The sequence below is a fragment of the Magnolia sinica genome, chromosome 8, assembly GCF_029962835.1.
Source record: "Magnolia sinica isolate HGM2019 chromosome 8, MsV1, whole genome shotgun sequence".
In the NCBI taxonomy this organism is placed as follows: domain Eukaryota; kingdom Viridiplantae; phylum Streptophyta; class Magnoliopsida; order Magnoliales; family Magnoliaceae; genus Magnolia; species Magnolia sinica.
In genome coordinates, this window is record NC_080580.1 from 33141571 (window position 1) to 33157138 (window position 15568).

A 15568-nucleotide genomic window follows, 5' to 3' on the forward strand; every position below is an offset into this window, starting at 1 on the left:
ACATTGGGATTAACTACCCATGATAGGTGGGCCACCATGTTGGCACTTCCAGGAGAGAGTATGCATGTGCAGGTGAGGAGAGGTTCCCTTTATTTTATCAAGCTAATCATAATTACCCACCTTAAATGCAATCTGCACGGTTCTTAAAGTGGGCCCACCATGAACATTCTCAGGCTACCCCAAATATCTGGCTCGATCATACATACTATTCTAATGGTTTTCTAGCTGTCTGTCTTTTTAAATTTAGCTTGTCTCATCATCCAACTTACCTGAATATCATGGGCAATCCTTGAATAATATCCTCATACCATTTAGCAGCTGAATTCTCACTAAAATTTCATGGAATTGTGGGCCACATGAGAATGGCATGATGCAACAGTGGGCCACACAAGATTCAAAATGACGTAATGGTGGGCCCCAATATCTCTTTTGATGGATTGTTCCACTTCCACTTGAGTTTCTAGTTTTAATAACTCCAGGCAGGCCATGTTTTGTTTTAATGGTGTGCACAAGGGAACCAAACTCGGGTGATTTAGCCTTTTAAATTGACAAAACCCATGTGGATGAAAATGCGGAGAAAAATCCACGTGAGTTATTTGATATACTAGCTTATCATGATGTTGATAGACATGCCCCTCGAAAACTGTACCCATTGTACATATGAGCATAAATTAACGGAAACGGATTGGCTACTCCCCCTGCCATCAGCCGGGTGGCTAGTGGTCGGTGCTCTGTGGGCTCTAACATGATGTATGTGTTTCATCCATTCCATTCATCCATTATTAAAGATCATTTTAGGGATTGATCCCAAGATTGAGAGGAATATAAATCTCAGTTGGACCACACCACAGGAAAACAATAGTTATTGGATATCCACCATCAAAAACCTCATAAGACCCACTGTACTGTTTATTTGACATCTAATCAGTTGATTAGGTCATACAGGCCTAGATGAAGGGCAAAAACAAAAATCAGCTTGATCTAAAACTTTTATGGCCCCCAAAAGGTTTTTAATGGTTGATGGTCATTAAATAGTGTTTCCTGTAATGCGGTTCAGATGCGATTGGAATACACCTCCTTTTTAGTCTTTTAGCATAAAATGATATGGAAAAATATATGAATGGCATGGATGAAACACATACATCATGGTGGGGCCCATAGAGCACAGACCACCAGCCATAGGCTGTGGTAGGGGAGTAGCTAATCCGTTTCCTAAATTAAACTACCCAAATTGCTAGGGTGATCATCCAATATAACATTGATTTTTTAATGGGATGATTAACTATTTTCATTTTTTACCGTAGATTAAATGTCTACCAATTGTGGATTTAAATAACCTTCCTAGCAACTTCCCACGCTTCAAACATGGGAAGGGGTGGACTAGCCCTCCCAATTCATCTCCACCGTCCACTCACTGGATGTGGAATCTCCGTGTCCATGGGATCTCATGCACGAGCTGGAGGCTAGTGGGGAAGACTAACAATATCAGCGAATGGATAACGGTCCCACAATCTTTCAAGGACTACATGGGCCACTACATGTTGGGTCATCTATACCGTGAGGACTCCAACGTGGTTGCTGACACCGCAGCGACCTACGCCTCTAATCTTATGCTGGGAGGTACGTGATGGAAAGGAGATAAGGGTGTTCGACGTTGATGAAACCGTGCTAACGTACTGTACTATGCGCAACAAGGATTTGGGGCTGAGCCATACGATAATTCCTTATTCCATGATAATGGTGATGATGGTGGGATGGTCTAAAAATTAATCTTATAACCCTAGCACATAAAACAATATCCATGAGCTGTTAATTCAACTAGTGAACTACGTGATGGTTAGATAAACCATCCACCAACCTACGTGATAGTTAGATAAACCGTCCTATCTAATTCTAAAGGTGTCTAGTTTTCATGGTGAGGAACAAAGAAAAATAAAATAAAATAAAATTGGAAGCATGCCAAGCTAGAAGGAAAATTCTCATATATATTTGAACCGTCCACCTACCTAGCGGGCTCTATCTGACCAATCCAATGATCATGCCACATGATTTACATTTTGGGTGCAAGTGATTTAATTGATAATAAAACTATTTCATTTGAATTATTATTTTTTAAAAATTGAATAACAGTTGGAGTAATTTTCACCTGTCGGGCATCCCCACCAAGGATCTAATGGATGGCTGGTTTAGATTGATCACATCACATGCAATGTGTCATGAATTAGGAGACAAATACCCCTTCTTAATGCTGCACCAGTGGACCACTTTAGAAATCCCCACCCAGGCCTTTCTTTTTTCCTGAAGCGTAGGGGTATGAAAAGTGTTCTCATATTAGGTTTTTATTTTCTGTGAATTCATCATTTCATTGGAATATCAGAACCGTGAAAGCAGTGGATCCTACCATAGAGATCACCTAAGCAAAAATTGGAATAATCTATTGATTATCTAGACAACAAAAGTACATTGAGTTGGATTGTAGGCTTTCCATTGATTTTGACGGTGCAGCCCATCTGTACAGTGAAACATCATGGTTTCTGCCCAAGATGCTCTTCATAAAAATTGCCACCATCTGCACGGCTTGGATGTTATAAACAAGTAGCATGTTACCTTCAAAAATAGCTCTGTATGCTAGACTTCCCATGCAACATAGTATGTGTGAACGTTTCTCTTTAAACATCATTTTGTATGATAAAGCATTCAGTGTTACGTTATCAAGTAATCAATCTTCATACACGTGGCATACTACGACATCACTACCGTTTATTTAATGGGCCCTTCTGTGGATAGGCCATATGCCAAAAGCCTCACCAATTAGATGATTATATCCATAGTAGTGAAACTCCCCTTCAATCTAGTTTGACTTTTGAGTTTAGGGCACGCCAAATGAAAGGTCAGTATTTATTACATAGTGGGCCGCATTGATAAAAACCCACCATCCCACCACAATAAAAAGTCCACTCCTCTCCACATCTTTCTCATGATTTTGGTTCAAGCATGGCTTCAATTAGCTTGTTTCCTCTTTTGGGTGCTCCTTGTCATGGCTTTCTTGAGCCATGATGTGTGCCATGCAGCCCAGCACTTGTTGGGCACCGCTGATCTAGTGGGCCCACCCGCATCAACAGCCCAACGCTCACTCGCAAACGTTAACTTTGAAGCCAGGGCCCTCATAGGCACCGATGCCAATGCTAGTGCTAATGTACTACACCAAAATCGCTTAACTGGAACGGTTAGGATTTTGGTTCAGAAATGGCTTTAAGCCGTTCCTGATTCTAAACGGTAATGAACCGTACTCAAATTCCTTGCTATTATACTGCATTTCCACTATTTTGTTGGTGTGTCCCAATTAAGTGTTGGATCTTCTTATTTCTTTTATTATTGTTTTATTATTTTATTTTGAAATAGATGAACGGAATGGATTTGATTAGTAACCTCTGAGTGGACCCCACAAAGCCCGAGAGGCACATTGGTTAATATCTGCTGCGGATTACTGATTTGTTTTCAGCCTTTTCTTACGCCAAAAGCTCCCAAACCGTATTTCGCATCCATTTCCGTCTCCCTCTCTCGATCTCCCTCTCCCTCTCCCTCTCTTAATCACCCTCTCTTTCGATCTCCCTCTCCCAATCTTAACCCTCTCTCTCTCCAGCCAAATTTGGAAAATGCCAATACTTCCAACCTACATTTTGAAGAATTTCCTAGAATTCGCAAAATCCCCAATCTTTCTCGCTCTTCTCGCCTTCTTTTTTTGCCATAGTGGTCTCGATCCGCCCCCCTAGGGCCATTTGAGATGGACTACACGGTCCAGATTGGCGACCATCAGATCCTCACCACCATAGCTGAAAGTGACATTGATGCCCAGATGTGGGTGCACAATGTCCGCCAGCTCTATTATCTGAAGACCGCGTTCATAGGCGTTGATATCGTATGGGACTCGAAGAAGCTCAAGAAGGAGTGCCTTGTGCTCTCCATCGAAAATGTGATAGAGCTGCAGCCGATCGTCGAGAGGAAACTGATTAAGGTCAATAAGAAATGCAATTCAATTGAATTGCAATTCAATTTAAAGAGACCTATAATAACTGAATTTGTGTTGTGATATTATCTTATTAATTAGATGTAACACACTAGGATGAAGTGCAAATACAAAAATCACCCTAAGACAAATATCAAGCAGGCCACACCGTAATGGTTTTATGTCATCTCATTGGTCTAGCTTATCATAGCTTTCAAGGGCTAATACTTGGTACATATGGTTAACATATAGGTTTTCCTAGCTTCTCCTCTTCTCTATGCCTTCAGTTTGGTTTTTCCTTGTATACATCCTCCTTATGATAGGCTGGGTCCGATTCCCTTTTGTTTGGACCCGCCCGAATGGCTGTACATCCCATTTTTCATTTAATCAAATGATAGTGGATTAGTTTTAAAAAAAACAAAAAAAAACATATAGGTTTTCTCCTGATGAGCGGATAGATTTACCCCCACAAAGCTGGGATGTTTTTTGTAGTTGCTTAAAACAAGTGTGCTAAATTATTTGGATCTGAAATTTTTTAAGGCCTGATCCATCCCGACTACTACATTAAAAGCTTGTTGGCTTAATTCCTACACAATAACATTGTTGGGATTTTCTTCCTTTTTTTTTTTTTTGTGCGCGAGCGTGCATCACTCCTAAAGACCACAATAACATTATTGGAATGTTGGTGCCTCTAGGATGTATGGCAAGTCAAGGGCAATCATATGATATGGCTATTGTCCTCGTGTGCAGATGTTGCGTTCTCTGCTGTTCGTGGTTCGATCTGTGATTTTTTTGTGTTGCCTTAAGTTCAAATCGGCTTCAGCTTTAGATCTTCATAAGAAGTAGGTTTCTGGAATGGAAAGTGAAGTGAAGGTAGTTTCTTGTTGGGACAGATGCTGGAAAATATATAGCGAGGCTATCCAGGGGGTGTTTATCTCTGGGCATTGTGGGGTCGGGTTTTTTCTTCTTGTTGATGGTTCATGAGGTGGCTATGTTCTGGAAGTGATATTTGGCTAATGTGTGGCTGCTTGGCATCAATTATAATGTTGGTGACGATCGGTGCAGGCTACATACAGGTGTGGGCCATTGAGAGTGGGGCGTCTGAATTGTTTGAATATAGCAGATTTTGTTCTAAGCTCAGTCGTTTGGGTGGAATGGCTGGGCAGATTTGGACTAGTTGTTTCAGAGGATAAGGCTACTGGTTTGTTGTAAAGGTAATAGGTTGTAAATGCAAGAAGGGTGGGAGCATCTGGCTGTGAGTATGATTGTAGCTTGTGTAGCGGAGGAGTCGGGAAATGTCCCCTTGCTGATGGTTCGCGAGGGCATACTACGACATCACTACCGTTTATTTAATGGGCCCTTCTGTGGATAGGCCATATGCCAAAAGCCTCACCAATTAGATGATTATATCCATAATAGTGAAACTCCCCTTCAATCTAGTTTGACTTTTGAGTTTAGGGCATGCCAAATGAAAGGTCAGTATGTATTACACAGTGGGCCGCACTGATAAAAGCCCACCATCCCACCACAATAAAAAGCCCACTCCTCTCCACATCTTTCTCATGATTTTGGTTCAAGCATGGCTTCAATTGGCTCGTTTCCTCTTTTGGGTGCTCCTTGTCATGGCTTTCCTGAGCCATGATGTGTGCCATGCAGCCCAGCACTTGTTGGGCACTGCTGATCTAGTGGGCCCACTTGCATCAACAACCCAGCGCTCACTCGCAAACGTTAACTTTGAAGCCAGGGCCCTCATAGGCACCGACGCCAATGCTAGTGCTAATGTACTACACCAAAATCGCTAAACTGGAACGGGTAGGATTTTGGTTCAGAAATGGCTTTAAGCCGTTCCTGATTCTAAACGGTAATGAACCGTACTCAAATTCCTTGCTATTATACTGTATTTCCACTGTTTTGTTGGTGTGTCCCAATTGAGTGTTGGATCTTCTTATTTCTTTTATTATTGTTTTATTATTTTATTTTGAAACAGATGAACGGAATGGATTCGATTAGTAACCTCTGAGTGGACCCCACAAAGCCCGAGAGGCACATTGGTTAATATCTACCGCGGATTACCGATTCATTTTCAGCCTTTTCTTACGCCAAAAGCTCCCAAACCCTATTTCGGGTCCATTTCCATCTCCCTCTCTCGATCTCCCTCTCCCTCTCCCTCTCTCAATCACCCTCTCTTTCGATCTCCCTCTCCCAATCTCAACCCTTTCTCTCTCCAGCCAAATCTGAAAAATGCCAATACTTCCAACCTGCATTTTGAAGAATTTCCTAGAATCCCCAAAATCCCCAATCTTTCTCGCTCTTCTCCCCTTCTTTTTTTTTTCAATCCTCAGTACAGCTAAGAAATCTCTCTCTCTCTCTCTCTGTTGAAGAAGCATTAGCCATAGTGGTCTCGATCCGCCCCCACCTAGGGCCGTTCGACATGGACTACATGGTCCAGATTGGCGACCGTTAGATCCTCACCACCGTCGCCGAAAGTGACATTGATGCCCAGATGTGGGGGCGCGATGTCCGCCAGCTTTAATGTCCGAAGATCGCGTTCATAGGCGTTGATATCGTATGGGACTCGAAGAAGCTTAAGAAGGAGTGCCCCCTGTGCTCTCCGTCGACAATGTGATAGAGCTGCAGCCAATCGTCGAGAGGAAACTGATTAAGGTCGATAACAAATGCAATTCAATTGAATTGCAATTCAATCTAAAGAGACCTCTAATAACTGAATTTGCATTGTGATATTATCTTATTAATTAGATGTAATGCACCAGGATGAAGTGCAAATACAAAAATCACCCTAAGACAAATATCAAGCAGGCCACACTGTAATGGTTTTATGTCATCGCATTGGTCTAGCTTATCATAGCTTTCATGGGCTAATACTTGGTACATATGGTTAACATATAGGTTTTCTCCTGATAAGCGGATAGATTTACCCCCACAAAGCTGGGATGTTTTTTGTAGTTGCATAAAACAAGTGTGCTAAATTATTTGGATCTGAAATTTTTTAAGGCCTGATCCATCCCGACTACTACATTAAAAGCTTGTTGGCTTAATTCCTACACAATAACATTGTTGGGATTTTCTTCCTTTTTTTTTTTTTTGTGCGCGAGCGTGCATCACTCCTAAAGACCACAATAATATTATTGGAATGTTGGTGCCTCTAGGATGTATGGCAAGTCAAGGGCAATCATATGATATGGCTATTGTCCTCGCGTGCAGATGTTGCGTTCTCTGCTGTCCGTGGTTCGATCTGTGATTTTTTTGTGCTACCTTAAGTTCAAATCAGCTTCAGCTTTAGATCTTCACAAGAAGTAGGTTTCTGGAATGGAAAGTGAAGTGAAGGTAGTTTCTTTTTGGGGCAGATGCTGGAAAATATATAGTGAGGCTATCCAGGGGTGTCTATCTCTAGGCATTGTGGGGTCGGGTTTTTTCTTCTTGTTGATGGTTCATGAGGTGGCTATGTTCTGGAAGTGATATTTAGCTAATGTGTGGCTGCTTGGCATCAATTATAATGTTGGTGACGATCGGTGCAGGCTACATACAGGTGTGGGCCATTGAGAGTGGGGCGTCTGAATTGTTTGAATATAGCAGATTTTGTTCTAAGCTCAGTCGTTTGGGTGGAATGGCTGGGCAGATTTGGACTAGTTGTTTCAGAGGATAAGGCTACTAGTTTGTTGTAAAGGTAATAGCTTGTAAATGCAAGAAGGGTGGCAGTATCTGGCTGTGGGTATGCTTGTAGCTTGTGTAGCGGAGGAGTCGGGAAATGTCCCCTTGCTGCTGGTTCGCGAGGCGGCGATGTTCTGGAAATTATTTCTGCCCTTTCAGTAGCTGCTTGGCATCAAATGTCTTGGTGGAAAGCCCTGTTTTGATACGAAGAAAGGGTGGCTTTAGCTTTCTTCTTTGTTTTTTTCTTTATTTTCAGTTTTTCTTATTTCATGATATGAAAGGTGAGGCCTGCTCTTTTGTGTAGAGCCCACTCGAAAGTGTAGCTTGTACATCATCTATTCTTATTAACAAAGATTTAGGGGCATGGCCCTGCTTTTGAAAAAAAAAAAAAAAGGGCAATCATATGAAGGAGCAAAATCAAGAGAAATCAGCCATACAGGCCGGGATGAAGGAAACAAAAGAAACAAGGCCTAATATGCATATATACTAATAACATTGATCATCTCCTCTCCTAATACAAATTTTATTAATAAATTCTATCACTTTCTTTCCTATCATCTACAAATTTTTTATTTATATTTTTTCTACCACAATCTTTATCCCATTTTATTATTTTCTCTTCCTATATATCAAAGTTTTTATTCATCAATTTCTCTCGGACTCATTTTCACTTGCTCTCCTGATTGGCACCCTATGTTTACTCTCTTCATTTCTTTGTATCTACTTACTACATGTCTCTTACCCATCAGTGTTTTTAAATTCCATGTAGCAAGATAAATACAATTCTCCTAGGCTAGCTTCTTTACCCACTCGCATCCAGAGTGGTGTGGAAATTAATCCTTGCTTGTTTTTGTTAACAAACGGCTATTGTTGCGACGAGTCACTTCTAGACGCTCTAGCCAACTTTTGCGCGTTTGTCACTACACCCAGGTTTTATTGTCACACGTTGCATACAGGGAATGCTTTAACGTGAGTTGGGAATGTCGGGTTTTCAGATTCATGATAAAAGCCATAGTATAAGTTTCAAACCGGTTGCCAATCTGATATAACCCTCCTCCTTAATTCAAGTTCGGAATCCGTAATGAGAGTACAAAACTCCCTCTAGCTGAATGTGATTGGCTGTTACATAGGTTGATTACAATTAACCGCTTTCAAATAGTCTATTAGATAGGTTGATTTCAACAAGTTGATTACTTAGTTTTTACCAATTATTTGAGTGTTCTTTTTAAATATGCAGTGGATAACTAAGATTGGGATCATCATGAGGTGGCCATGATGGAGTTTAAAGAAAATTGACTCAAAATACTTTAATGTTAGTTAAAAAATAAATCATCATCTATTCATATCAGAGGTCTTGTACATCAGCCACGTTGTCAATAGGTGATGCACATAAAGGTAAGTGGAGAAGATGTATGTTAGCAAAAGAGGCCTTTATTTGTTTAGTACCAAAACAAGAAGACCTTTTCTCTCAACAATATTCAACTATAGATTTGCATATGCAATGCTAGGGTAGGGGAAGTTGTTTGTGAGGAGTATATTCACATTCCCCTTCATAACTAAGAGTACAGGTTAACATGGACTGGGAATGATACAGCTTCATCTCCATCACCAACCATGATCGTGTGCTCCCCTGCTGGCAAAACAAGGTAAGCTGTATCTGTCACCGCACTCAAGCTCTTACAGACGTCAATCGAGAACTTCACCGTCTTGGTCACACCAGTAGGTACGAACACCCGTTTGAACTCTACCACTTGCTTAACAGGACCTCCAACCAAATCGGCAGGCGGCTTAGAGTAGACCAAGATGACGTGGGACCCATCTTGATGCCCTACATTACTCACTTCAATCTCAACGTTGATTGCATCGCCACATCTTGTCTCTTCCACCAACACAGACGGGCATGATGGCACAAATGCATTGGGTTTTAAGCTAATGTCATGGCAATGTTGGTGCGCCTTCAACTTCTTTGTAACAGATGATGGCGCAGATGTGAGCTTGTACTTGAACTGAGTGTAACTGAGCCCATAGCCAAATGGGTAGACCACCGGACCATCGAAGAATTTGTAGGTCCTCCCAGGGTAGCCCAAGTTATCAACTGGTCTCATTTGCATGGATGTCATTGGAAGCTTGGTTACATAGTCTGCAGTGTACCAAGTGATCGGTAGCCTCCCCCCTGGATTGTAATGCCCAAATACAACATCAGCGATTGCCCGACCGCCTTCTTGGCCAGGGTACCCAGCCCAGATGATGGCATTAATCTTAGGGTTGGTCTTAGCGAATGTGATGTCTACGCCTCCAGCAGAAAGTATGATGAGTACGACTGGGCCTGCGGCAGCATCGACAACATCAAGGATCAGCTGAGTCTGGTAACCTGGAAGGAGGAGATTAGTCCGATCCAAGCTTTCGGCCTCGATGGATAGATCTAACCCAGCAAAAATGATGGTTGCATCTGCTTCCTTTGAGGCTGCCACTGCTTGATTGATGAAGGACTGGTTCTTGCATGCCACATCAACACACCCCATCTCGTGATGAACTGTTGCCAGTGCAGAGAAGGCGTCCAGGGGAGTCACATAGTGGCATGGAATGCCTGTAGTAATACCAAACCAACATATGAATGTGTGATGCGTTAGTGGTGCATTCCACACTATGGTATTATAGCAAGGTTGGTTAGTACGGGAAGAACAAAATATCCCTCCTAATACGGATGGTTTGCTAGGGAATTTTCCAAGCTTTTAATGGACTGGATGGTAATTAATGGGACCAAGTGAAGATGGACCTAAACTAGCCCAATCAGGCCCATCACAACCCTACAGTGATGGACACTTCATTGGTAATTGACCAATTAGTTATCATTTGCCAAGAAGGAAATCCAAAAGGAACTAGGGTTTTTGGAGGGATAGCTCATGACAATTCAATTTCACTGAAATAGTCTCCTGATGTTTGGACTACATGGAACATGGGAAATTCTTGTTGGGAAAGATCTAAATCATGGAAACGAAAAATTAAAAATAAAATAAAATTACCGGCATAGTTTCCAATCATGGCTGTAGTTGCATTAGCATGTGGGCCCACCAGGACAAGCTTTTTGTACTTGTTGGATCTCAAAGGTAAGGTTTCACCCTCATTCTTGAGCAAAACAATCCCTTCCCTTGCAGATTCAGCTGCCAAGTCCATGTTCTCCATTGAACACACATCATCTCTTCCAAGCGAAGCAAATGTTGGGCTTCCATCAAAGAATCCAAGCCTCATTAGCACGACGTAGAGATTCCTCAATGCCTTATCCACATCACTCTCTCTGGCCTTTCCTTTCAAGATTGCTGATTCGGTGAAGTTAGTATAGTAGGTTCCACAGTCCAAATCCAACCCTGAAATTTTTTTAAAAAAAATGCAAAGAACCAAAAGCGAAAATTAATATATAATTAAAAAAAGATCTTGAATGCAATTTGAGTTATTGAGATTGGGAGCTTGCCAGCTTGGAGTACTTGAGCAACTGCATCCTCTGCTGTGTCGTTGAGCCATTTATGGCCATGATGAATGACCTCGATTGAATCACAATCGGCAACAATGTACCTATGAAAATTTTTAAGATTTAAATATTAGTTGCATGGTAGGTTACAGTGTAACTAGTTTATATAAATATATATATGTGTGTGTGTGTGTTGGGCTCGAATCCCCGATGCAACTAATTTCTTTCCTTTACAGATGTTTTTTTAAAAAGGTAAAATGTGCTCGAACCCACGATTCAACTAGTTGATTTGAGCATTTTGGGTGACCCAATCTTCGATCTGGATTTTCCATTCATTCCATACAACAATGGGCAATGCTCTTGAAAAAATCACAATGATTGGATCATGCGAAGAAATGCCAAATATATCAGGAAATGATTAACAAAATCGCTAGTAGAAATTTACAAGTTAAATTAACTAAGTGGAAAAAAATAATAATTATTGATTTTCGTAGCTATATGTGGACACTTCAAAACCATTTTCATTTATATGATTGAAATAAGAAAATACCAACATAGCTTCTTGTTTTTTTTAAGTTTAAAAATAAATAAATAAAACAACATTACCCATGAAGATCCCATTCTCCTCTTATCGTTTGAGATAGAAGTTTTGGGTCGGCGCATGTGGGGATGCCGTTGACACGGTTGTAAGAGCACATGACGCTGCTAACGTCTCCTTCCTTCACACACATCTCGAATGGACGAAGGAACGTCTCCACCATGTCTTGCTCAGTCACCTTCAGAAAAAATATTTAAAAGATACATGTATGAGGAAGATTCGGGACATTAATCAAGGATACCACATCATGAACTTGCCCAGGCCAAGTCAGCTCATCAGTGGGCCACATTGAATTAGGGCAATTGGTTTCTTTTTCTTGCCTATCTTTTATCATTCGATAGCAGCCCACATATTGAACGGCATGCCTTATTTTCATGATATGGACCAACTAGTGAAGGGAAGAGCTTAGATTGAGTAGTGATTACCCTTGCATCGAAGTGGTATCTATCGATGCCTAACCAGTTGTCGACGTCGTAAGCAGCATAATGCTTGCAGGATGCAGCAACCTTCAGTGGCCTAGAGTTCAAGTCCTTAGGATTTTTGTGCCCCGCGACGTCTTGCAAGCCCCTAACGTAATTCACAGCATAGCGGCCCACCACGAACGGGTCTTCACCTGGGGTCTCTGTGATTCTACCCCACCTGGGGTCCCTAACAACATTGATGTTAGGACTCCAGAATGTCAATCCAGCTAAACCTAAATTGTACATGGCCCTTGCCTCTGTAGAAACAACCTTCAATATGCAAGGAAAGAAGAACAACGTCATTAGCATAAGAACTCCAGTAGCTTATTTGGGAAATGTTCATTATTTTATATTTCATGAAATATATAGTGCTCCATCTTCCATTTGTTCAGCCCAACAAACTGTACATGTGGGACCCACTTTCTAGTTATCCAAACAGTTCAAAAGTGATGGGAGGTACGTACATAAAATCTCACACCCGATATCAGATATTGCTGACCATCAAATTAAGGTCTCATCTAACAAGCCCGGCCAACTTATGGACTGGGCTTGGTCCTACTAGCTTGGCCCGTGGTCTGGCTTGGGTGTCTGCAGACATGGCCTGGCCATGCCCGACCCAACCTGACTTAAAATGTATGTCTTATGTCCTATCAATATGCCATTCCAATTCTTGGTTAGGAAACTTATCCATCTTCAATGTAGACCATTGGTTCCATACCTCTAAGTTCTCCGTTTCTTTGTGCATGTGTGATCTACTTGATCAACATAAATATTAAGAACAATCAAGTGGAAAATAAAGATTTTATCACTTTTCAAGGTGGTTGGGTCGGGTTCGAGCCCAATCAATTATTTAATTTTCAATCTCCTTTTGTTGTGCTAGGCTCATGCTAATCGCGGCTAAACTGATCAGCCCATGGCCAGCCCTGGCCCCACCATTGCTGGGTCCAATGAAATTGAGAATCTTATAATACACCTTTGTATTAACCAATATTATTTCTAAGATTACAAACAAAAAATTTTCTTAACATATTTACCTGCCCTATGGTTTTCCATAGTGACTCATTAAATGACGCCGCCGTGAGAATAACGGTTGGAAAGCTCGTGGCCCCCGGGATGCTATTATTATCGAAATGGGTACCTGGGCCTGTGTTGGCCACACCATGGAGAGCTTCTGACCACCATTCATACATTGGAAGTCCAAGCCTAGCCACCCCATATGCCTTGTTCCCTAGTTGAGCCACCTTCTCCGAAATTGTCATGCTATCAACCAAGTCCTTTGCTCTGATACTATATGGAAGTGATTTATCACAATATGCAAATTCGGCCATGTGAAGACCTAAAGAAGCGAATCTTGAAGAGTCACAAACATGGGTGAAATTACTGCTAGCAAGGTCACGATGAGGGTTATGATGATGACGATGGGCCTCGGTGGTCGTCCAGTCTTGTGGAGGAGAAAGAGAATCTGATGGTGCTAGAGAATGAGAATGGATTGGAGGTATGTTTCTAGAATTTGTAGAGATGATTAAAACAGAAAGAAGAAGAGAAAAGAGAGTAATGGCTGCCATTTTCATGTGGAGCAAGTGAGAGGAGAAAGAGAGAATTCGATATGGCTTTACAAGGAGTAAGTTCATGTATTTATAAGCATGCATGCATGCATGGACATGCCACTTTTTCTACCTGCTTTTTCTCTAAAAATAAATCTCATGCTTACCTACAATAACAATTTACTATACGAACACAAACCAGAAAAACGGCCTCTGTCTTAAAAAAAAAAAAACGGTGATAAGAGATTAATGTAGACATGGTCCAAAACAAACGACTCCAACAGATCCCAGTCAAAAGCTTAATTCACTTACTGCTCAATGAACCCCACAAGCAGAGATGGTCCGTTGATCAGAACCACCCATGTCATTAGTCTGATTCTCCACTAAAACCAATGGGATGTTTTAGACCAATGATTTTTGGAGTTGAATGTGATCCATCGAAAATTTTCTTTTCAATCCTATACATAAATAGCACTCGGTGTAAGTACCTTTTTTTGGCTCATGCAACCAAAACAATATGGATGGTTCATATATGACATTGGGAATAACTACCCATGATAGGTGGGCCACCATGCTGGCACTTGCAGGAGCGAGTACGCACGTGCAGGTGAGGAGAGGTCTCCTTTATTTTATCAAGCTAATCATAAGTACCCACCTTAAATGTGATCTGCACGGTTCTTAAAGTGGGCCCACCATGAACATTCTCAGGCTACCCCAAATATCTGGCTCGATCATACATTCTATTCTAATGGTTTTCTAGTTATCTGTCTTTTTAAATTTAGCTTGTCTCATCATCCAACTCACCTGAATATCATGGGCAATCCTTGAATAATATCCTCATACCATTGAATTCTCACTAAAATTTCATGGAATTGTGGGCCCCATGAGAATGGCATGATGCAACAGTGGGCCACACAAGAATCAAAATGACGTAATGGTGGGCCCCAATATCTCTTTGATGCAACGTTCCACTTCCACTTGAGTTTCTAGTTTTAATAACACCAGGCTGGCCATGTTTTGTTTTAATGGTGTGCACAAGGAAACCATGCTCGGGTGATTTAGCCTTTTAAAATGACAAAACCCATGTGGATGAAAATGCGGAGAAAAATCCACGTGAGTTATTTGATATACTAGCTTATCATGATGTTGATAGACATGCCCCTCGAAAACTTAAAGGAAACGTATTGGCTATTCCCCTTGCCACCAGCCGGGTGCTAGTGGTCGATGCTCTGTGGGCTCTAACATGATGTATGTGTTTCATCCATTCCATTCATCCATTATTAAAGATCATTTTAGGGCTTGATCCCAAAATTGAGAGGGATATAAATCTCAGGTGGACCACACCACAGGAAAACAATAGTTATTGGATATCCACCATCAAAAACCTCGTAAGACCCACTGTACTGTTTATTTGACATCCAATCAGTTGATTAGGTCATATAGGCCCAGATGAAGGGCAAAAACAAAAATCAGCTTGATCTAAAACTTTTATGGCCCCCAAAAGGTTTTTAATGGTTGACGCTCATTAAACAGTGTTTCCTGTAATGCGGTTCAGATGCGATTGGAATACACCTCCTTTTTGGTCTTGTAACATAAAATGATATGGAAAAATATATGAATGGCATGGATGAGACACATACATCATGGTAGGGCCCACAGAGCACGGACCACCAGCCATTTGCGGGTGGCAAGCCCATCCGTTTCCTAAATTAAACTACCCAAATTGCTGGAGCGATCATCCAATATAACATTGATTTTTTAATGGGATGATTGACTATTTTCATTTTTTACCGTAGATTAAATGTCTACCAATTGTGGATTTAA

General features: G+C 41.3%; 1 protein-coding gene across 1 annotated transcript; it reads right to left on the reverse strand.

Moving 5' to 3' along the window:
• Positions 1 to 9043: 9043 nt before the first annotated feature.
• Positions 9044 to 13934, reverse strand: LOC131253949 (probable beta-D-xylosidase 5). The gene is made up of 6 exons (XM_058255038.1): positions 13235 to 13934; positions 12165 to 12470; positions 11748 to 11917; positions 11145 to 11245; positions 10699 to 11040; positions 9044 to 10262 (listed from the first exon to the last, which is right to left on the reverse strand). Exons 1-6 carry the CDS (start codon positions 13847 to 13849, stop codon positions 9232 to 9234), a joined length of 2565 nt encoding a protein of 854 aa, XP_058111021.1. The 5' UTR covers positions 13850 to 13934; the 3' UTR covers positions 9044 to 9231.
• Positions 13935 to 15568: the final 1634 nt, after the last annotated feature.

What these genes read in the sequence shown, in the direction of transcription:
- LOC131253949 (XM_058255038.1), bottom strand. Translation starts at nt 13,849, where the DNA reads ATGCATGCTTATAAATACATGAACTTACTCCTTGTAAAGCCATATCGA. An exon ending in GATACCACTTCGATGCAAGG is followed by an intron (nt 11,918 to 12,164) that starts GTAATCACTACT and finishes TTTTTTCTGAAG; the next exon opens with GTGACTGAGCAAGACATGGT. An exon ending in GGAGAATGGGATCTTCATGG is followed by an intron (nt 11,246 to 11,747) that starts GTAATGTTGTTT and finishes AAATTTTCATAG; the next exon opens with GTACATTGTTGCCGATTGTG.